Source organism: Lichtheimia ornata, assembly GCF_029851405.1.
Source record: "Lichtheimia ornata isolate CBS 291.66 chromosome Unknown scaffold00007, whole genome shotgun sequence".
Taxonomy (NCBI): Eukaryota; Fungi; Mucoromycota; class Mucoromycetes; order Mucorales; family Lichtheimiaceae; genus Lichtheimia; species Lichtheimia ornata.
The window spans coordinates 411,917-433,519 of NW_026695327.1; the positions used below are offsets into that span (position 1 = coordinate 411,917).

Here is a 21,603-nt window from a genome sequence, read left to right on the forward strand (position 1 = left end):
ATGTACTTCGTTCAGTTACGTATTGCTACACAAGGTGCTGTTGTAAAGCCGAGCCCATTGCTCTATTCAAAACCCCACGTTTGATTGTAAAGTTTGGAGATACAGGCACCTTTATGTTTGTAAGCGTGATGCTATATGAAGAATGGTCTTTGTTCAATGTCAAGTCGCTGGACCCTGGCAGAGCAAAAAACGCGGAGGGACACTCTTTGTGTAACTCAGCTACTTTGCATGACTAGAAGGATGGAAGGATGATACTGTATACTGTTGACAAAAGCCCGTACATTGCGAGCTAACAGCCATTTCTTCACAATAGCCACTGTTGTCCACTCTATGACATGTGAGCGATTCTCCTGCTTCAGACATTCATTTCCATGATTGGATTATGTTGATCCGAGTTGATTTGACCGAGATACAGCCAAAGAGGTTACATCAATCCACACATCTAACCATGCTCTATGTTGCTCAACTGAAGTAACCTTGTATGAGCGTAACTCAGCCAAATCAACTCGGATCAACATAATCCAATCGTGAAATGAATGTCTGAAGCAGGAGCATCGTTCCACTGTCATAGAATGGGCAACATTTGCCGATTTTTAGAAATGGCTGTTAGCTCGCAATGTATGGGATATTGTCAATAGTATACAGTATCATTCTTCCATCCTTCTAGTCATGCAAAGTAGCTGAGTTACACAAAGAGGTCCCTCTGCGTCTTTTGCTCTGCCAGGGTCCAGCGACTTGACATTGAACGAAGACCACTCTTCATATAGCGTCATGCTTACAGCATAGTAAAAACATAAAGACGCCTGTATCTCCAAACTTTACAATCAAACGTGGGGTTTTTATTAGAGCAACCTGTTCGTCGGGGTCAAAGGAATCTTGTGTGCCAGTTTCACCTTCATCGTGGCCAATCCCAGATTTCGCAATGTCGCCACCAGCCAAAGTGGATCCAGGGGTCGACCTCTTCGACGACGACGACCAAAAAATATTTTTTGGGCTGTTTGCGACATTGAACCCGAAACTTTCACACAAGGTGCTGTTGGCCAAGCTGAGCCCATTGCTCTAATAAAAACCGCACGTTTCATTGTAAAGTTTGGAGATACAGGCGTCTTTATGTTTTACCTATGCTGTAAGCGTGATGGAGTTGCTTTTTCCTAGTGGATGGTGTCGGCTGCATTAACGGAAAGATGAAGAGCTGAGTGAAACCGCACGTGGTGGTTACACAAACGCGTCCTTGACAGGTTGCTACACAAATGGATGATGATGATGATTGCCTTTGGTGAAGGTACGTAAGTAAAACAGCATCCAATCATAAAAAGACTACCTATTATGATAATGGCAATGGGTACAAGCATGGATATTACGTTCTTCTGCGTTTGCTAGGGAGAATCCATATGTTGGCTGCCGAAGTCCTGCATCGATGTCCACGGACCTGATAGATGCCAATTTCATTACAGTAAAACCATGAGTAGCTTAATTACAAGGACTATACTTAGTTGAGATCTCGAGTAGTGGTCGTTGTTATTGATCCAGATGTATAGGATATTGTTGAAGTACATATTCATAGTAGTAGCTATAGCAGGCGGGGTGGCATGGAGTGCAATAACGAGGACAACGAAAGGGGGAAAGAATGAGCCCGCTCTTCTTCCCTCCCACGTTACAAAGCAAGGCGAGACCAACTTCATTTACGCAATACAGAGCATCAACTACGTTCATTGCCTTTAATGCACAACGCCAATCGGTGAACAGGTGGTCAATGGCGACACGATGTAGCTACAGAGCATATGCCAAGAGACACGCGTGCGATCTATGTACCCATGACGACCAACGGACATGCCTGCCACCTACAAATATCGTCTTTCTATCACTTCGACTCCGTATTCTAAGATGGTTGACCACTTTACCAGTCCAATCAATCATGACAACAAGGACTCCTACGCCCACTCATATAAACAAGGCTGTTGTCACCAACACTATCATACGTCCTTTCTTTCTTCTACTTGTATTCATCGTCAATGGCCTTTGGTAAGTCTCAAGGATAACCTTTATGTGATCCACAATATGAGGGTACTTACTCATGCATTCATCTTTTATGTAGCTCACTTCATTGCTTTACCACTTGGCGTGCTCATCGCTGCTTAATGACATTTGGCTGTGGTCCTTGATGAACCCTTTGTGGTAGGTATAACTATCATCATTTATATATACCTAGTCTGATAGGAATTTGGGACTCCTTTGTAGGTGACCTAAGTACATGTGTTATTGTATTGTATTGTGTGAGGTGGATTATGTCAGCAATCAGAAAGTGGTCGTATCCTTTGCTTTCGGCAATCTTTATTCCATCTCTGGGGGATTCTCGTTGCCAAGCAACGGTCGTTTCCTTTGAGGGACATACGCTAGGTTATTTCTCTTCCTATGGGTGGATCATGTCAGTAACAAGTAGCAGCGTAAGTATTTTTTGGTGCCATCAAACTTTATCCCATTATCTGATGCTTCTCGTTATCGGCAATTCCTTTGTATTCCTTTGTTAGGCATCTGCCAGTTCATGTTTCGTTGGATGGTTGGATCATGTCAGCAGCATGCAGCAACTTTTATATGTATGGGTGCCAGCAATCTTCTGGTGGTTTTGGTTACCGACAATTTGGGAGCTATCACGGACGTATGGTCACGTGGGGATAAATATCCAAAATCAGTATTCGCTATCGCTTTTTCATCACAACCTGCACCATGGAATCAAGGTACATTACGACAACATAATGCAGCATACATTTTACTAATACTATCATGGTTTCAAGCGACGAAGAACTCTGTCTACCGTTGAAGAGTCAAATTCGGTGCCCCTCCATACCTTCCACAGGTCATCTCGTATCCAATTTATCCAACGTTCAACGCTCCACATCCACAACTTGCCTACAACCATCAAGGTCTAGTCGCCAACGTGTCGCATCCACAACTTGCCTCCAACCATCAAAGACAAGCCGCCGCCATATGCATGGACAATTCGATCACACCCGCCCTATCAATCTATTAGCTCATCACTATTCCCAACAATCATTTGCCATTCTTTGTAACCACCGAAATACCAAAGACCGCCATGCACATACTTGCAAAGATGTCGTCGCCCAGTTTACTCCTATGTACATACCCACCATTGATCGCTGGCGCCTTCAAAACCCATGTTGATGTGAGTATCCTGGTGGATGGTCTTAATTTGCTAGTGATCCATTTACTAACCAGCTGTAATGATCTTTAGCGTTTCATTGTTATGCTGCTTTCAATGTCATTGTGATATTGAGCTCTTTTGTTAAGGTAAAAGCTAATCATCCTGCGTGATGAAGTACGTGCTTATATATTCTTTCGATGTAGCTACCTTCCGAAATGCATACGCAAAGTTGGATTAGGTGATATATGGGTGGTGGTAGTGATACAACGGCTTCCCAGGACCTTTGTCTTTCTGTTTCCTTGTTCATCTTTTCCAAAAGGCGTTGAATTTCTCGAAGCAGTAGGCTCTGCATTTGACTTTCAAAACCTCTCTCGACAACAACACTTGGGGCTGCATCACAAATATTGTCTACTGGTAAGTGTCTGTGGAAGGTGGATGTTAACGTAAATCTGTTTATTCACTATAGGATTACAGCTATTTCTCTTTATGGTGCAAGTACATGGTTTGATACACATATGGGAGGGTTACTGTGTCGAGCTTGTTGGCATCGTTCAATTCAATCATCACGCCCAAGTATCTGAGTACACTGCTGCATGCTGCGACATCCATCTCAGCCCGAGGAAATTGCGACTTTGCTTTCCATGACCGACACCCAAGTTCAAAAGCTAGAGAGTGCAAGATCATATACCTACTGTTGAAAGCCTTTTGCTCCACTTTCCTTACATCCCCTTTACACATCACCTCTTCAACCGACACCATATTCCAGGCGAATTTGAACATCCCCTAGCTAGTAGCGTATAAGCCAAGGAATACAAGTGATGTTACAATAGTAATCATTGGGTCGTGTTGAGCAATGTTTCCTTTCATTCAAAATGTTACGTAAAGCATGGGCGGGAAGAGTTATATGAGCGCGCATATGTGGAACGATGGGATTTACGGCCAAATATGGTCAAAACTTTTGGGTTCGGAGATGTGGCCATGTAAGGTTATCTTGCTCACATGGTAAAGTGCACTCTCTATGTTTCGTAATTGCTGAAAGATGATAAATAAATAAAGCAAGTACGCCATGTTGTCTATGACTACCTAGAATGGAAGCTATTTTTGTAACATTGATGTCAATGTTTTCAGCAAGGAAAAGAGATGTCTCGGCCTACGCCAGGGAGAAGATAACATTGTAGACACAGCACGTAGATATTTCGTGCATTAGCATGTTACTACTGTGACACACTCATGGGGAATGATGATGACTATGGAAAGGCTTGTATATACATATGCAGGAAGATGCAAGTCAAAATATACGAGAGCTCAAGCACTGTGCACAATGTTGTGTAACTAGCTCTTTAGTAGCCGTATATGCCTAGTTGTAGGACTTGCCGCATTGTGCAGATGCTCATCCAAAGCTATCATGGGGCGTCGTTTGCATCATTGGAATGTGTGAGCCTTCATCTCTTTGTCTCTTATCCTGCTGAGAGGGTTCATGTGTCATGGACAGCCATCAATGAATCATACCGAGTGGGGCGAAGCAAGATGAGCAATGCGTATTACCAAAACGCCGGCACCAAGTGTCTTTAGCTATATGTACTACAGCAGTAGAGCATATCGGTGTTGGTGGTGGTACTAGGGGTGGCTGCTGTGACCCATGTATTCATTCTCAAATTCCCTTTTGCAGAGCTGTCAAACTATTTGTGGGACAATGAAACGCCTTTCAATGAACCGATGGTTACATCTTGCATAAACTTTGGGTGTAACTCATGCGTGTGAAACAATGGCATCATGAAACACGGGATGATTGAGTACGTAAAAGGATCAAAAAGAGATTCGTCATTCAAAATGGGGTGATCGAGTGCTCGGATTTCATGTTGGTGTGGCCCTTGCTGTATTAAAAACAGGTTACACTACAAGATGTGTGGAGATGATATTATATCAGCAAGTATGCAAAGACGAAAGTTAATACGTACGCCATGAATGCAAGGAAGTGCCTGTATCAAAAGGAAACAATGTTTAACAACCATGATGTATATATGAAATGGCTCTGCGTACGGGTTCGTCACATTTACAGTATACCATCCAGCAGCTAACATTCTGAAAAGATATCCGAGAACGTGGGTATTATGAACAACAGCGCACTATTTATGCGCATTTGCCCGTTCAGGACCAGCATTAGGAAAGGCCTTGTGGAACGAAGCATGTATAAAGCTGGCGTTTGCTGGATCGAAATCTTTTTTTCGCTCTCTCTTTGTATTCAAGGATCTCGATGGTTTTGGGAAATGACAACAAGGACCAATCCAGTGAAAAGCAACTTGAAGCAGGTCAAGCCTTGGATGTAGTAGATCATCAAAATGAGCTAGGATACAACAAGGTATGCATTCTACTACTATTGCAAGATGGGATGCGTACAGCTAAAGATAACCATGTCATAACGTCATTTCAGGATCCAAAAAACTCGCTCACTCTATTCTCCAACTTTGCCATTGCCTATTCATGCTGCTCGGTTTTATCCGGAATCACTCCCGTAAGATTGATTAAAGAAAAGATGCACATGCTTTGTATTCATGACTATAATCCTTCTTTCATTTACAGCTATGGGGCGATGCTATGGTCGATGGCGGTAGTGTATGTATAATATCATAAGAGTAACGACTATGCTGCTAACCATTTGGTGTATGTATATAGCTGGGTGTCATTTGGGGTTGGGTGGTGGTGTCCTTTTTTACGACCTTGTCAGCCATGTCACTTGCTGAAATAGCTAGTGCGTATCCAAGGACGGGTGGATTATATATTTGGGTAAGCAGGCTTGCTCCTCCCGAATGGGTGCCATTAGCTTGCTGGGTGACGGGATGGTTTACATGGATCCAATACATATGTAAGCGATAAATCGAGTGCAAATGGGGGAGGTGAGATGATATAGAACTCACTCATTCTTCCATTAGTCAGCGTCACCAGCGTTGGTCTTGGTTGCAGTCAATTTATTGCTGGCATCATTCAAATATGGTATGCGAAGAAGGAAAAGGAGGAAGGTGCACGTGACTTTTGGATTGACATTGTTATCGTGTTGAAAGGCAACCGGAAGTCAACACTTCAGTGTATATGCAATACGGCGTCTTTTTCGGCATTTGCGTTCTGTATGGCGTTATCAACTCGGTCACTGTTAGATTCAATGGCATTGTCAATGAAGGAGCTTGTAAGTGGGAATGCGATGGTCAAAAGGAGGTACCCGTCATTCTCACATTGCTTTCCATGCAGTCTACATCAACCTGCTTGGTCTAGTACTCATTGTCGTTGTTGGATTGGCGGTCGCCAAACCACTTAATACTGGAAGCTTTGTGGTAACTCGAGTATCACGTGTCATGAGTGGCATCCTTCTTAACGCATGGGCCGTGCCTTTGTAGTTTACCCAATTTTACAATGGATCTGGTTTCTCAAATGATGGCTATGGTTTCCTTCTCGCTCTCCTCCAATCCCAATTTACGCTGACAAGTTACGAAGGTGCCGTTCAAGTAGCTGATGGTAGGTGATGATAATGGTAGACTATGACGGTGTTGTCATGGCAACTCACCTTTGTTGATTACCAGAAACGAATAATCCAGCACGTGCTGCACCATTTGGTATCATGACGGCAGTACTATCCAACGCAGTGACGGGCTTCATCTTTTTGATGGCGCTCAGTTTCATGATCAAGGATTTCGATGCACAAATCTTGAGCGAGAATGCAATCCATCCACAAATGGTGCAAGTGTTTCTTGACATTAGCCATGCGTGGACGCTCGTATTCGTGATTATCATTATGTTGACGATCTTTTTCAGTGGCAATGCATTGCTCTTGGCAGCATCGAGAATGACGTACGCCTTTTCACGTGATGGAGCCCTGCCGAAATGCTTTTGCAGTCTCAACAAGCGTACTGGATTACCAGTGAACTCTGTGTGGTTGAATGTTGCAGTTGCAGGTACGTTACACGAGCCGTTACAATCACATTACAAAGAAAAAGACATCTCATTGTTATATTGTAGTCATTATTGGAATATTGTATATGATCAATAGCACCGCATTCGAAGCCATTGTCTCGGTCAGCACTATCGGAGCCCAATCTTGTTACCTCGTTCCTATCCTTCTAAGGATCACTATAGCACGCAAGGCATTCAAGCCTGGTAAAGTATACATGGGGAGGAAAAAAAAGGTCGATGGATTGGTCACTTATTCATTTTTCTAAAGGACCATGGCGTTTGGGAAAGTTTGCATACCCTATTGGTGCGATTTCTTGCTGCTGGTTGCTGGTAAGTCGAATTCGATGATTCAGGGGAATCTCAGTCGTTAATGCAATGCGCATAGTTTGGCGTTGTGTTATTCGTTTTGCCTACACAGTGGCCTGTCACCCCCGACAATATGAACTATGCCGTTATCCCATATGCATTTATCATGCTGGCTTCTGGACTTTGGTTCGCACTTTTTGCAAGACATTGGTTCACCGGCCCATATCGAATCATCAATGGTCAACGGGTTCTTCTCTACGATGATGATGAAGATGAATCAATCCCAAGTACTACAACCCCAAAACCTGAATCAATTCAGGTAGTAGCAGGAAAGGAAGAGAAGACGGAAATAAAAACGTAACATGTACATATTGCATCATTCATACCCTTACACAACCAAATCCTAGCGGCCTTTTTTTTCGCTTGTTGATGTCTTTTAACAATCATCACCCTGTTGTATATGATCGATTTCTACATGTATATAGCAAGAAGCGTCGTCGTCATCACTCATATGACGCTTGATTAAAAGGAGACATGTTGTAGCATTGAAAGGGGTCAAGGTTGGCATCATCGGCATTGACATAGTGAAGGAAATGCAAAGTGGGTAACAAGTGGCAAAACCTGTAACCTGTACACGTAGTGTCGTAGCAACCAGGTATTTAGTGTAAGCCATCCGAATAAAAGCGAAATCCAAATCTTTGGATGGATGAAAAAGGAGGAGTTGTGTTGACCCGTTCAAGGTTGTGAGGATCAATAAGCATTATCAGTTTGACAGCTTTGCGAAGAAGCAAGGAGTAAATGCAGTTGCGGATGAAAAAAGCTCCTTGGATATGCAAAACCATTGGCATAATCACAAGATAGATCAGCCATTCATGTATCGTTACTATAGACGCATGAAAACATTTTTATTGTCTAGCATCGGCGAATGTTATTGTGTCATTATTCTTCTATACGGGGTAGTTCCGTGATCTACATCGCACCTCTGACATCAACAGCAATAATAGAGAGATGTAAGCAGAGATGGTCCTTCCTAATATAAGCTAGCCATAACATGATGTTGCTGCAAACCAGTATTACCAAGGTAAACAATACCACATCCAAACTCGGAGATGGATGGATGGGATATGCATCCCACTGGTTGCCTGGAACATTTTCTATTATGGCTGCGGGTGACGAAAATCAGCATGCGTACATAAGTACTACACACACTGCAGTGCGTCATGTTTGTGTTCACACAAACAAATGGGTGGCAAACATAATTATACTCACACGTATAGGAGTCCTAAAGTCAAGAAATCCTCTCCGGCTCATTTTGATGCAAGGGGAAGGGATTGAAAAAGAGGACAAAGGAGATGTCCATATTGGTAGTGTATCCACTTTGAGATGTCGCCACCGTTCACTCATCTTCTACATATACATGCACCTTCTACGCTGGTCATGCATGCTACATACACCACACACGTATGACAATGAATTTTTGTTTCCATAGTAGAAGCAGGGTTGAGAAGACGTATGAGGAGGGTGGGCATGATGGGGATGATCGAGATCATGTTTTTGATGATGATTGATTGTGTATGTATTGTGGTATGTCATGTGTGACCATATGGATCGCCACACACCCAAGGGCAATGTATCTTTGGGTGCATCTTGCCCCCAACGCTACTTGCTTAAGGCAATGATGTTTACGCATGCTTCCCCTTTTACTTGCTGCTGGGTGTATGTGAGTGGGTACATCATCTCTTTAGACCGCAGCTTGTCTAGATCTTTATCTCCTTTTCCTGTTTCTGGCACACACACACTTTTTTGTCCAAATGTTGTTTCCTCCCTTATTCATGCGTGCATAATTTCTTCTTACTTTGTTGCTTCATCAAATCCGTTGCTTTTTTTTTCCTTACTTTATTCACTCCTCTCATTTTCCCCTGCTTCCTTCTTTTTCGCCACCATCACACATTTTCATCACCATGGTTTCCACCTCCACCACCACTTGTCAAATCAAGCTGAAATGGCACACTTTTTTCATGTGGATCAAATCATCATCATCATCAGCACAACGTAAACGATCTACGACAAAAAACAACACTCAATGTTGCGGCTTTTGTGGGCATCACAGCAACAATCAACAACCACCACCAGTGATCGACGATGAAGCTTGGAAACCAACCCCACGACGTGGAAGCAAGAGCTCCAATACAAGTGACGCTAGTGCTGGCACTGCGTCAACATCCTGGTCAACATCTAGCAAGCCTATCATGTCATTATTGTTTCGGAGACGAGCTTCGGCCTCTGCTCCGGAAATGGAAGAGATCGATCGTGAGCGGGAGCGAATTGAAGAGATGTATGCATTAGCCATGGACGAGGTATGTAACAAAGAGGAGTGTTATTCTTTGTTCTTTGTGCACTCATCTATCATCACGTTGATCAGCTTAATTTTGCGGAGGATTCTCAAGGGTCACCATACTATGAAGGTGATCGCATCACGGCGCATGAAGCCATTGATAACTGTACAGCCACTTTTATGCAGCTTTTAAAACACATCTCCGATCATCAACAGAGGAGCCAGCTGCAACAGGATATCACGCCAAGGCTTATTCATTTACAAGAGCGTTATAACGCCCTTCCCCCAACAACAGCATCCACAACCACCTTTTGAAATCATTCATCAATCAATCAATCAATCATCGTCATCATCATTTTTAGCATCATCCTATCCTTTATTCTCTTTGTATATTTTTCATTCTCCTTAACCGTTCATTGTTGCGCGGTAATAAAACCATCCTGTGATACATGCACTAAAGCATCGCTGGGCGCCAAGATAAAGCACTATCCCCTTCTTTACATAATTCACGCGACCCATTTACCCAGCACTCTTCTACTTTTATCTATACCCACCACTACAATCATGCTCATTACTGAACTACCGATCGATATCGTATACAACATTCTCAGCAACCTGGATGCTACCTCCCTCTGTTGTCTCAATTGCTCTTGCAAGTTCTTTGCGCAGTTTGCCAATGACGAACTCTTGTGGAAGCATCTCGTCTTTCGTGTATACAACCTACCATTGACAAGCACATTTCGGTCGTCAGGATGGAAGTCGCTCTACTCAAGACTCTCGGATTCACGCGTGTATACTTGGGGCGAGAATCAAGACTTAAGGTTGGGTCACCCTAATCCAACTGTGCCCATACGTGTTCGTGGCGCGTAAGTATCTATGTGCCATACATTGGTTGCCAAGGTATCATCTAATAATGAAGGATGATATAGTAGATTCGCCCCTCGTCATATCTCAGAACCAAAAGAGCTTGAAAGCATGCGAGGAAAAGGGATTGTGGACATTCATGCAGGTGGTTGGTCATTCCATGCCCTGGATCGTCATGGTCGTGTCTGGATGTGGGGAACAGTAAGTGAACAACAATCAAAACTTTTGATTTTAAACTGACGAATCTATCTTAGATGGCTGCAGACACGGGTCCTTCCATCAACATTGGTGCTCATCGTGTGATGAACCCTACTCAAGTGGCACTCCCAGCCGACGTCAAAATCAAATCCATGTCATGTGGGCGGTCTCATGCAATTGCTCTTGCAAAGGATGGCAGTGTTTGGCATTGGGGCAATATCTGGGTCCCTCAGCGTATTAGGATGAATGCACGCGTGCTTCAAGTGACAGCCAATTGGGGTTATTCAACCGTCCTTACAACAGAGGGCCGTGTATACATTGTCGATTTACCACCCAATGTTCGTTCCGAAGATGAAGTCTTGGATGATCTCACAGTATCTGAGGAAGACATGGTTGACCTACAAGCCATTGAGAATGATGCTCGTATATCTCACAAGGAAATCAAGCCTATACAAGCTGGCGATCGTATTGTGCAGGTAAAATTTGATATAGTATCAATGCATGGAAGATGATGGAGCTCACACTTATGCTTTAGGTGGCTGGCATGGAAAAGAGTACATTAGCACTCACTCGCTTTGGCCGATTATTCAAGCTCGTCACCCACAATGAAGCTCAATTTGTACATTCACCAGCTTCCATGACAACCGAACTCGAAGCATTTGGTGCAACAGAACCAGAATTGAATGATCCAAATGACAAGATGCATCGCTTTATCACCGCACAATTTCGCAATTTTGCAGTATACACATTGGATGGGAAGGTTTTATTGGGACACGAATCGGATGAACCCCCTCAAGTTCTACCACAACTACAAAGTGACATTTGCAAGGTTTCCTTTGGAGAGTAAGTTTGGGTGGTTGGACATACGCAGGTCTATCTCGAGTACTGATGGGAGTTTTTACATTAGCTATCATTGTGGTGCATTGACCAATAATGGCAAGCTGTTGACTTGGGGAGCATATAGCGCTGGTGCTTTGGGACATGGCAGTGGCCAACCATGGTCAAATAAGGAGACACCAGAAGCTGTAAATTACTTTTCGGATTCGTTTGTATTTGCCATTGGATTTGGAGGATGGCACAGTGGTGCATTAGCTATCCCTATAGAAAGTGACTAATAAACGTGGAGCAAAAGTAATTACATCCTATCCTTTAAAGCTACAATCATTGATGTTCAATGTGATGATCCTAAACAGGCAATCATGTGTGTAGGTTGTCATTGTTAGCGACAAAGGCCGTCCACATTGTTCAATAATTGCTGCGCTTGAATCTTTTCTTGCAAGTTGCTACTCCGTACCACCTCCTATCAGATGAAACAAGAGGTACACACATATATACACAGCCACAGGCGTATCAGATCAAGTGGTAGTTACATTTGCATAACATCAAAGCACCGCGTTTTACTAGCGAAATGATCGTCCAATAAAAAGGATTACGGGATTTCATTTTCACCATTCCCATATAAAAGCTTGTTGTTTGCTCTTCTTGCGCGGCTTTTCCCCTCTTTCACACCCCCCACATACACCCACAATGCAGTTGAGCGGTACCCTTTACACGTATTACGAAGAAGATAGATTGACAGCATTCGAATCGGGTGATGCCAGCTCTCCCAACTCAGTTGTCTTTATTGGTGGCCTCAGTGACGGCTACAACGCGGTTCCCTTTCTCGAGCCTTTAACGACATCGTTAAAAGAGATAGGCTGGAGTCTAATCCAAGTACAATTATCATCCAGCTACACTGGTTTTGGTTTTTCAAGCTTGCAAAAAGACAGTGATGAGCTCGATCATTTGGTCAAATACCTCAAGGATACACGCAAGAAACAAAAGATCGTGTTTTTGGGTCATTCAACAGGCAAGGATGCGGGATGAGGAATGGGATGGGATTGTGTAACACCAATGCTTTACCAAAGGCGGGCCATCAAGCTTACTTTTACACGTTCTATAGGCTCGCAAGATTGCTACTGGCATAACAAGAATGGCAAAATGAATAGCTCAGTCCTTGGATATATCCTACAGGCACCTGTATCTGACCGTGAATGTGGCTACAAGGTCGAGCCCAGCTTTGGAGAGCAGGTAGAATTGGCTACCAAGATGAGAAAGGAAGGCAATGGAGGTGAATTCTTGCCACGAAAATACTGGGACTCGCCCATGACAGCAGATCGACTTTATTCGCTTGGTGCATTTGGGTGAGTGCATACGCAATGTGTCCTTGTATGTATCGCATTGAGAGTAACACTGCTATATAGAGGAGATGATGACGTCTTTTCTACCGATTTACCAGATGAAATGATTGAAAAGTTGTACAAGGATGTGGAACGACCCATGGCCATGTTGCATAGCAAGGACGATGAATGTTACGCTAGCTCACTGGATCCAATGGAAGTCATGAAACGATACCAGAGTTTTTGCCCTGCCATCAAGAAATTGGGTCTTCTTGATAATGGTGGACATTCAGTTACCACGAAGGAAGGTCAAGAGCAATTATGCGAATTTGTATTAGAATTCATTCACGAGATTGAGAACAATTAGACGAAATAAAAACACATCCACACGTATAATTTTAATGGAGAGGAGGAAGAAAACGACTAGGTAAACAATGCACGCTCACGTAGACAGCGAGACCCCATTTCGGACCATTCTTGTTCACCGATCCACATCTCCTTGGCAGTTTCCAGTTTGCTCAACACCGAAGCACCTTTCCACATCAATAAACGAGGATCCAATTCACGTGGGGCAGGTAGCACTTCCACTCGCTCAATGGCCGCTCGCTGTGCAATAAAAGTCGAAAACACCCTATACTATGTATTAGTATGGTTACCATACACCTTGTTTTGGCCACTTACCGATCTTCCAAAACCCGATTAAAGTTGCTAATCATGCCGCCACCACCCACAAGAATGATGTTGGTAAAGAAACGTTTGAGTCGATCATCTGACATTCCTGATGCGGCTTGAATCGACTTTGCAATAGCGATGTCCACCGGATAAACGTCAAAGAGATTGGATCGTTCCACAGTAGTGGATGTTGTTGTAGGTGCAGGAGTAGCTGATGGCGTAACAAAGGTTGAGGATGAGGGTGTGTTGCCGTTTGTGGTAGGGGTAGGGGTAGATGTTGAGTACTGAGGAGTATTATTGGCGGTGGGTGTATCGGATGATGATACTGTTGATGATTCAGGAGCGAGTTGAGCAGCAAGGGTCTGTGGTTGCCATACAGTAGGTACAGTGGTTTGGGTTGTTGTCTACATTGGCATGATTAGCCCCCCTTGTATCCCAAAGCCTACCCACTCGTGTTACTCACATTTGCCTCATCTGTAATATCATCAATCACATTGGTGCTTGACCACTCCTTGATATTCGCCGTCTTATCCCTTGCATCTAGAATACCCGGGTATACGAGACACAATGGGGCCAAGAATACTTCATCATAGACCTTGCATTGATACTTTTGGGTGGGATGATCTGGTGCTCGTACAAAAAAATCATAGACTTGGACACTGATATCAGCTTCGTTCATGGTGCACCATTTTTCCTTGAGCTCTTCCACAAGTCGCCAGTCATAGGCACGGCTCAAGTCCATTTCTCCATATGGAAACTTGTTGGCGAGAAGGAACGATGCAAATGTCTTTGTAATATCATCACCTCCCATAGCAATTGTCATCCTATTATGTATAACCAGCGTAAGGGATTGTGTTGGATCCATAAGAAATCATGGATGCTTACCGTGAGTCAGGGAAGCATACACCATCCTCAATACAAGCAATGGTAGTCTTTTGTGCTCCCACATCCACAACACAGGCACTCGATACACCAGCACCGAATGTGGCACAACTCGATTCCTAGAACAATCCACTAGTTAATCATGTGTTCACGGGGGGGGGATCCATATCCATATAATGTGTGATATACCTGTTGTACCAAAGCTCCTCTAAACTTCATATGTCGTAACAGCATGGTAAGCAATTCGGATGTGTAACGACGACTGAAAACATCAGGTATGACCAGCACTACGTTGAAGTTCTAATACAAAAAAGATGTCAACAAGACATTGCTTGTATATCAAATGGGGGGGAGAGACCCACTTACCTCAAATGTTTTATCCTCAATATCCAGCTCTGATCGAATAGTCTCGGTCCAAATGGTCTGCAGGTCGCCTAGCACTGCCTCGATCGAATCATAGTCCTGATGATTGAGTGATCCATGTTTCCAAGGATAGAACAATTGGTATTCGGGATGCTTGTCAATGGGCAAATTGAGCGCTTTATCACCGACAAAGTGGCTGGCGGCACCTTTGGATGGTACTTCAGTCCATTCAACCTTGTATGGATCATTGTGATCGGGTATAGTCTCATGCACGGCCTGTGAGTTGAAGCTGACCACCTGAACATCTGCATTGGGAACGGCACGTCGCTTTGCTGCTTTCATACGCCATTTGAGCTCGTTTCGGATTTCAGCCAAGGCTTCTTCTCCTCGTGGTCGATCGGTAAAATCCAATACATCAGCGTTGATCTTGTTGTTGTTGTTGTTGATCTTCTTTTCATGCACACGTCGTGAAATCACGTGAGGAACTGTTCTAGGAAATGCCTCCGATGATCGACCAATGCGTAGATTACGAGATCCAGGATGAATAATGATTGTATCACGCCACTCTTCCTCAGGCTATAGTAGATCCACAATAAGTTTCTCTCTCTCCCTTGATAAATGTGTGTGTGTGTGTACAACTTACATTGGGTGCAATGGATGAGGATCCAGCCTTGTTGCCTGGGAAATAGGATGTGTCGGTTTTATCAAATCCACTCGTGATATTTCGCGTAGGCAAGATGCTGAATCCTTTGACAGGGAAACTTGTGTATCTGAAACGTGGTTGTGAACGCTTGACACGGTTGCGACGAGGTGCAAGCAAAGCATCATCATCCAATGCCGGTAAATCCAATGTTGGTGAAGGTGATCGTGAAGGAGTGATATTAGATGATGATGTGGCAGCTGGATTGTTGTTGCTGGCTGTGGTCATAGTAGTAGTGTTGGTAGTGGTAGCAGCAGCAGCAGGTGATAATGAGCTACTATTGCCGTTGGATCTTCCTGACACCTGTTTACGACTCTCGTCTTCAACTGATCGCTTTCCTGTATGTCGTGGCTTCTTCGATACTCGATTGGCGTCTTCTGACGATGCTCGTTTGGAGTCATTAATCGTCTCTTTTTTGCTGGCGGATGCTGATGCGGTTGCATTGGTGCTAGTTGACGATGATGCATCGGCTGGCGTTGTTGTTGTTGCTGCCGCTCCTGTTGTCGCTGTTGCTGTTGCTGGTGTTGTCGTTGTGTTGGTAGCAGGAGAAAGTTGTGCTGATGGCTGCATCCAAGAATACTTTTTCTGTGACAGATTCCTCAAGAAAGCATTGCTGCTGCTGGTGCCGTCACCCATGGTTGTATGTTGACTGAAAGGAGAGGAGGAGTAACACTTTCAAGAAGCCCACCACAGCAATTCCCTTCCGCTCGTGACTATTGAGTGGGTTCTTTTGCACATATCAAACCAGATGCCACCATTACAAACAACGACACATTACGCTATAGTAGAGAATATCATCTTCTTTGACACGAGTCGAATAAATTGACACCCCCTTTTTCCACATTGAGGAGCACAGACCTCTCATGTTGATATTATTCATGGGATCATACGATCCTTGCTTCCTTCCTTCTTTATTGTCTCCTCGGCAACACAACCAACCGATCGGCATAATTACCATAGCCACGTATGGAACGTGATCGTTGATATCAATCGCGGAATAAAACATCACTTTCTACTCTGGGTATCGTTGCAGTAGTAGAGTGAATGAGTTGCTTCTCCTTGTTCCAGCAAGGTGGCTCGTCGGTTATCCATGTGTAGCGAGGATGATCATCATTTATCTTGTCTACTACTACTTTGTTTTTGACAAGTGTTAATAATAGGAGAAGGGGGTAATGTTTATAATGAGCAAGTGGCCGACGACGTAAAGGAGAACAAAAAGACAATGCACCCATGCATGAACAGGTTATCGGTCAATTGTGGGGCCGTAGTAAAACCCTCCCCTCTTGATGGTTACAAATGTCCTCGTGTCGCTATTTGTTAAAGGAGCTGTGGGTGACATGATTATTAAGGTTTGTTCTTACATAGACAAGTGGAAAAAAGGGGGGGCTGATGATGGTGTTGCTAGAATATGAACAATAATCTCCTTCTCCTTTTGGTGTGACAAGTGAGATGGGAGACAAAGGAAGAAAGAGAAAGTGTGTATATGAATGCAAAAGAAGGGCAAAGGAACAAAGGACAGGGAGAGTTGTTATGTGTCTTGTTGCACGGCTCCATAAAGAGAAACGATCGACGCCGAAATTACCATCTTGAGCAAAACTCTATACGAGCCCATGGCTTGTTGTCGACAATGTAGTGCAACTTACTCTCTCTTTTCGGATCCCCTTTTACGCTTTATGTTTTTTGATCGCATAAAAAGATCCACTGCATCTCACGCAATGCCGCCTTTTTTCCCTTTCTTTTCCCTCCTTGACCTTTTCTCAAGTAAAAGTCTCCATTAACGTTTAAATCGACACGCTTCTTTTACGATATTACTCTATAACGCCGATCAACACATATCAACCCACGATGGCACCAGCCGACGTTGACTACCTTCTTAGCCTTGGATCTGTGCGTGAACGATGCTTTCGAGTTCAAGAAGCAGCAGCTCGTAACAAGCTTGAACACTTTGATATTGATCCATCCAAACTTGATGACATGGTCCAAATTGTGCTTTCACTTATCAAGCGGGATTTTGCTGATACAAGTGAAATCCCTGTACACGGTCGTTGGCGACACTTTGACGTGGGAGGTCGACCTAGGATACGTAACCTCATCAACTCTTGGGCCAGCCTTGGTGAAGATGCCAATGAACAAACTCGTCGTTTGATTGATTTGTTTGTGATTGCCGTCTTACTCGACTTGGATATGGATAACAATTGGTCCTACCGAGAGCAATTGACAGGTCGTGTGCACAAGCGTAATGAAGGCGTCGCTGTTGCTTGTCTTGAAATGTTTACGGGTGGCGTATTTTCCAGTGATCCCAGCAAACCTCATCGAGTTGACTGTATGTGTGGTGGTGGTGGTGGTGATGGTATTCATCCGTTGACGTGTCACATTAACCCCATGATGATTATGTAGCTGAGGCATTGTTGTCATTGTCATTGGAGACGTTGATTACAGGATTGCAAGCAAGCGATCAATCACCTATATCCGGATTGCAAGATAGAGTGGACCTCTTGCATCACCTTGGCAACTTCATACAAACCCGTCAAGATTACTTTGGTGGCACAGTGCCACGACCTGGCAACCTGATGGGTAAAGTATTCTTCGTGACACATCTTTTCATCTCTTTTCCTTGTTTTATCAATTGACATGTGGCCATTATCTAGATTATTTATTGACACATCCAACCACCATCAACACGAAAAAGGGCCCATTGATGCATCTTGAGACACTCTGGCCGATCGTATTGGAGATGGGTGAATTATGGGCAGCATCATTAGATCGCTCAGGCAAGGGCGGGACCCCTGACTTGGGTGATGTATGGCCTTGTGAAGCTATTCGTGGTAGCAACAACAACAACAACAACAACACCTCATCAGACCATTACGTTTCTTTCCATCGTCTTTCGCAGTGGCTGGTCTACTCATTGTTGGAGCCTATGGAAAAGCTGCTAGGTGCTACTATTGAAGGTACCGAGCAGCTGACGGTGTTGCCGGAATATCGCAATGGTACGTGCACATGTACATTCATTCATCTACAGCAGCCAATGACTTGATAGCTCATATCGATATCATTGTACATAGGTGGTCTTTTGATGGATACTGGTTTTATTACTTTGAAGAAGCCTGATCTCGAACGTGGCCTTGAGAATTTTCAACAAAATGCAGCATTAGCAGGCCAACCCAAGATGGAAGTCGTGCCTATGTTTGAAATGAGCGATCCTGTCGTTGTTGAATGGCGTGCTCTTACCGTGGCATACCTTGATATTGTGGCCGAGCGTGTACGTGAAGCCCTCAAAGTCAGCAGGAAGGCACTTAGCCTCTCGCAATTGATTGAGGGTGGTACTTGGAGTGTAAGCATTATCATTTTAAGTCATTGTTGCATCACATGCTCATATTCGCATGAATCATAGGCTGGAAGAGAGCTCGCTGAAATCTCTCGTCCCAACACGCAAGCACCTCCCATTATGGTCAAGGTATGTAACCATTCATTTAGCAAGTAGTTCAAGTGCTAAAGCACATACACACATGTAGGCCGACAAGTACATCATCTATTAGAACTACCACATCTCTTTCCTTTACTCCATTTCATTTCATTTCGACCTATGAGAATCATCATCATCCCGGGATATGCCATCGTCGTCTTCTTCACCCTTTAAGTGTAGTAGAGTTTACCTCTTTGACTATCATGTAATACTATGAGCAGCTTTTAATCCATCCCTTTCCCCTATAAATTTATATGTTCATTGGATCAAGAATACATATCCATGTATGAATCACTCTTTAAAACACGTCGTCATGCAACACTTTGGATGCATGTGCCTCTCAAGTAACAACCTTCAATGCAATAATGGGTGATGGGCTTTGAATTTCAGGATGAGGAACCAAATCAACCAGGCACTTTAATGTATTGGATTGTGCACACGTATCATTGTCTACCACTTCTACGTTCTATTTTCCGCAAAGGGATGTATGTAGCGGCAGCGACTACCATGGCAATAAGCACACCGATATCGCCTCCCTCTGATCCCATTACTTGAGCCAAGGGTCCGACATACCATGGTTGTTTGATTCCAAGGAAAGCGCCAAAGTAACCAAGCAAGCTAGCTGACCATGCTGCAATTCCTTTTGGTAATAGATCAGCTTGATTCCAGGCGTCACGTGAGTACTGCTTGAAGCTTCCTTGCCGAAAGTAAAAATGTTCCAGGATCAAAATGACCACATACGGTCCGTAAAAGTAGGTCATAAATGGGAGCAAGTTTTGAAAGAGCGTGTATAGATGTTCCGAACCAGCGATGGCAAACGTAGTATAAATACAGACGCCAGCAAGTGTGAATATCCAATGTTGAATGCTAGGGAACAGATTTTGAAGCATAAGACCAAGGCCATAAGCATTGGGAATGTTGTGCGTGATCGTGCTGAGAGCAAGAATGCCGATAAGGATATTACCCCCAATGCCCAATGGTGATAATGCTGCATGAACAAGGCCACCCACATCATTGGCTTCTTCCCAACCTTCTTGTCCGGATAATGCAGTAGTTGCAAGAATCAATCCAAAGGTCTCTAGAAGAATAACGGGAATAACACCTCCGGCATAAGACAAAAGAGCCAGATGACGGCTGTCAAATCTTGTTGACTATGGGATAATACATAGGAATGTTGTTGGTGATGGTGGTGGCATGATGACAAAAGCAGCATGATGATGCTTTACCTGTTTCACTGTAAAATCGGCGGCATTGGTGGACCAGATACTTGGGGCTGAGAAAATGATGGTAGCATACGATACAATTGCTCCAATGTCATTGCTTGATGGTGACGTGGGAGTGGTGATAGACAATTTGGTAGCACTTGTAGCAAGCATAATAAGAATCGATATCCATGTAGGTATCCAAGCCCACCTTTCAAAATGGTGTAGCACAGCGTATCCAAAAATGGCAACCATAACAGTGATAAACGAGATGATAAGAATGGCAGCTGCAAGGGGTATCGAGGTTGTCAAGGCAACGAGCAATTGACCCGCTTGAATAGAATTCAGGATGGACCATCCAATGGAAGCGAGTATATTGGTTACAGCAACACCCCTTGATCCTGCATATCCATAGGCGTAACGTGTGATGATAATTTGTCGCATACCTAGACGATGGCCCAGTGTTATAAAGAAGGCCCCTACACCATATGCAGTAACATGTATGAGTGACCAGAGCTTGTTTGTTTAGCAAATACATACCTGGAAGTGAGTTAGAAAGATTTGCTAATATGATACATCCAAGAGCAGCCTTGAATTCGAGACCGAAAAGTTGAACGCCTAATACACCGAGCGCCATGGTAAGGACATTCGATGCGATAGAAAACCAAAATGTAAAGTTGTCAATGATGCGAGTGTGTGTCCGCTCGTTCTCTGAAACAGGTTTAATGCCTTGGTCCTCGACAGCGGGGACTGCAAACCATTTTGATCTTGAAGAGGGGGAACATTTATGGATGCTTTCATTATCATCATCCGTTGACATTGAATGGAAAAGAAGAGGCTGATTGACGGCATCTTTATCCTCGAAATTGTGATTCATCCTGCTGTATGGTAAAAGGGAGTGGTGACAAGGGGAGGAGAAAGGGGGTGGGGGAATCTTTCCAATGGAGTGTAAATGTATAAAAAGAATAGCACCAAGAGCGGTCAAAACGGCTGTGTTTCTGGTTTGTATCACGACAACAACACTTTTCATCCGTAAACATGCATCAGCCGATGTATACATCAAACATAACCTTACATGGTCCAATACATAGTCGAAGAATGAAGATACTATCATTGAATGAACATCATCATTGTCGAGGAATAACAATGAGCACTGCATGTTTGGAGATCACTTGTTAACAAAGATTTCAAGGTATGCATCTTGATCACATGATATCATTGTTTATTCTATTTACGAGAACCATCATTATCAAATTAAAAATGGGGTGCTAAAGGTGTGTATGTGCATGTGTGAGTTGTCAAAGAGTGAATAGCGTGCACGGTTGTCTTGTCCGAACCCAGCCACTGTGGACTG

General features: G+C 43.7%; 7 protein-coding genes across 7 annotated transcripts; 5 read left to right on the forward strand and 2 right to left on the reverse strand.

Moving 5' to 3' along the window:
* Positions 1 to 5,414: 5,414 nt before the first annotated feature.
* Positions 5,415 to 7,769, forward strand: O0I10_002533 (uncharacterized protein; the record flags this gene model as incomplete). The annotated part of the gene is made up of 12 exons (XM_058482615.1): positions 5,415 to 5,519; positions 5,592 to 5,672; positions 5,741 to 5,773; positions 5,834 to 6,023; positions 6,091 to 6,151; positions 6,220 to 6,341; positions 6,404 to 6,486; positions 6,550 to 6,667; positions 6,733 to 7,104; positions 7,169 to 7,306; positions 7,371 to 7,432; positions 7,488 to 7,769. 12 exons carry the CDS (start codon positions 5,415 to 5,417, stop codon positions 7,767 to 7,769), a joined length of 1,647 nt encoding a protein of 548 aa, XP_058346639.1.
* A 1,600-nt stretch (positions 7,770 to 9,369) lies between these two features.
* O0I10_002534 (uncharacterized protein) lies at positions 9,370 to 10,058 on the forward strand (the record flags this gene model as incomplete). The annotated part of the gene is made up of 2 exons (XM_058482616.1): positions 9,370 to 9,765; positions 9,831 to 10,058. The coding sequence occupies 2 exons, from the start codon at positions 9,370 to 9,372 to the stop codon at positions 10,056 to 10,058; spliced, it is 624 nt and encodes a 207-aa protein (XP_058346640.1).
* Positions 10,059 to 10,307: 249 nt separating this feature from the next.
* On the forward strand, positions 10,308 to 11,920 carry O0I10_002535 (uncharacterized protein; the record flags this gene model as incomplete). The annotated part of the gene is made up of 5 exons (XM_058482617.1): positions 10,308 to 10,609; positions 10,676 to 10,808; positions 10,862 to 11,281; positions 11,341 to 11,648; positions 11,713 to 11,920. 5 exons carry the CDS (start codon positions 10,308 to 10,310, stop codon positions 11,918 to 11,920), a joined length of 1,371 nt encoding a protein of 456 aa, XP_058346641.1.
* Positions 11,921 to 12,332: 412 nt separating this feature from the next.
* Positions 12,333 to 13,331, forward strand: O0I10_002536 (uncharacterized protein; the record flags this gene model as incomplete). Its single annotated transcript, XM_058482618.1, has 3 exons — positions 12,333 to 12,654; positions 12,748 to 12,988; positions 13,049 to 13,331. 3 exons carry the CDS (start codon positions 12,333 to 12,335, stop codon positions 13,329 to 13,331), a joined length of 846 nt encoding a protein of 281 aa, XP_058346642.1.
* Positions 13,332 to 13,387: 56 nt separating this feature from the next.
* O0I10_002537 (uncharacterized protein) lies at positions 13,388 to 16,217 on the reverse strand (the record flags this gene model as incomplete). The annotated part of the gene is made up of 7 exons (XM_058482619.1): positions 13,388 to 13,595; positions 13,646 to 14,040; positions 14,100 to 14,460; positions 14,522 to 14,637; positions 14,708 to 14,818; positions 14,885 to 15,457; positions 15,525 to 16,217. 7 exons carry the CDS (start codon positions 16,215 to 16,217, stop codon positions 13,388 to 13,390), a joined length of 2,457 nt encoding a protein of 818 aa, XP_058346643.1.
* Positions 16,218 to 17,426: 1,209 nt separating this feature from the next.
* O0I10_002538 (uncharacterized protein) lies at positions 17,427 to 19,120 on the forward strand (the record flags this gene model as incomplete). The annotated part of the gene is made up of 6 exons (XM_058482620.1): positions 17,427 to 17,904; positions 17,979 to 18,155; positions 18,230 to 18,571; positions 18,647 to 18,915; positions 18,976 to 19,038; positions 19,097 to 19,120. The coding sequence occupies 6 exons, from the start codon at positions 17,427 to 17,429 to the stop codon at positions 19,118 to 19,120; spliced, it is 1,353 nt and encodes a 450-aa protein (XP_058346644.1).
* A 370-nt stretch (positions 19,121 to 19,490) lies between these two features.
* Positions 19,491 to 21,126, reverse strand: O0I10_002539 (uncharacterized protein; the record flags this gene model as incomplete). The annotated part of the gene is made up of 3 exons (XM_058482621.1): positions 19,491 to 20,198; positions 20,274 to 20,728; positions 20,790 to 21,126. The coding sequence occupies 3 exons, from the start codon at positions 21,124 to 21,126 to the stop codon at positions 19,491 to 19,493; spliced, it is 1,500 nt and encodes a 499-aa protein (XP_058346645.1).
* Positions 21,127 to 21,603: the final 477 nt, after the last annotated feature.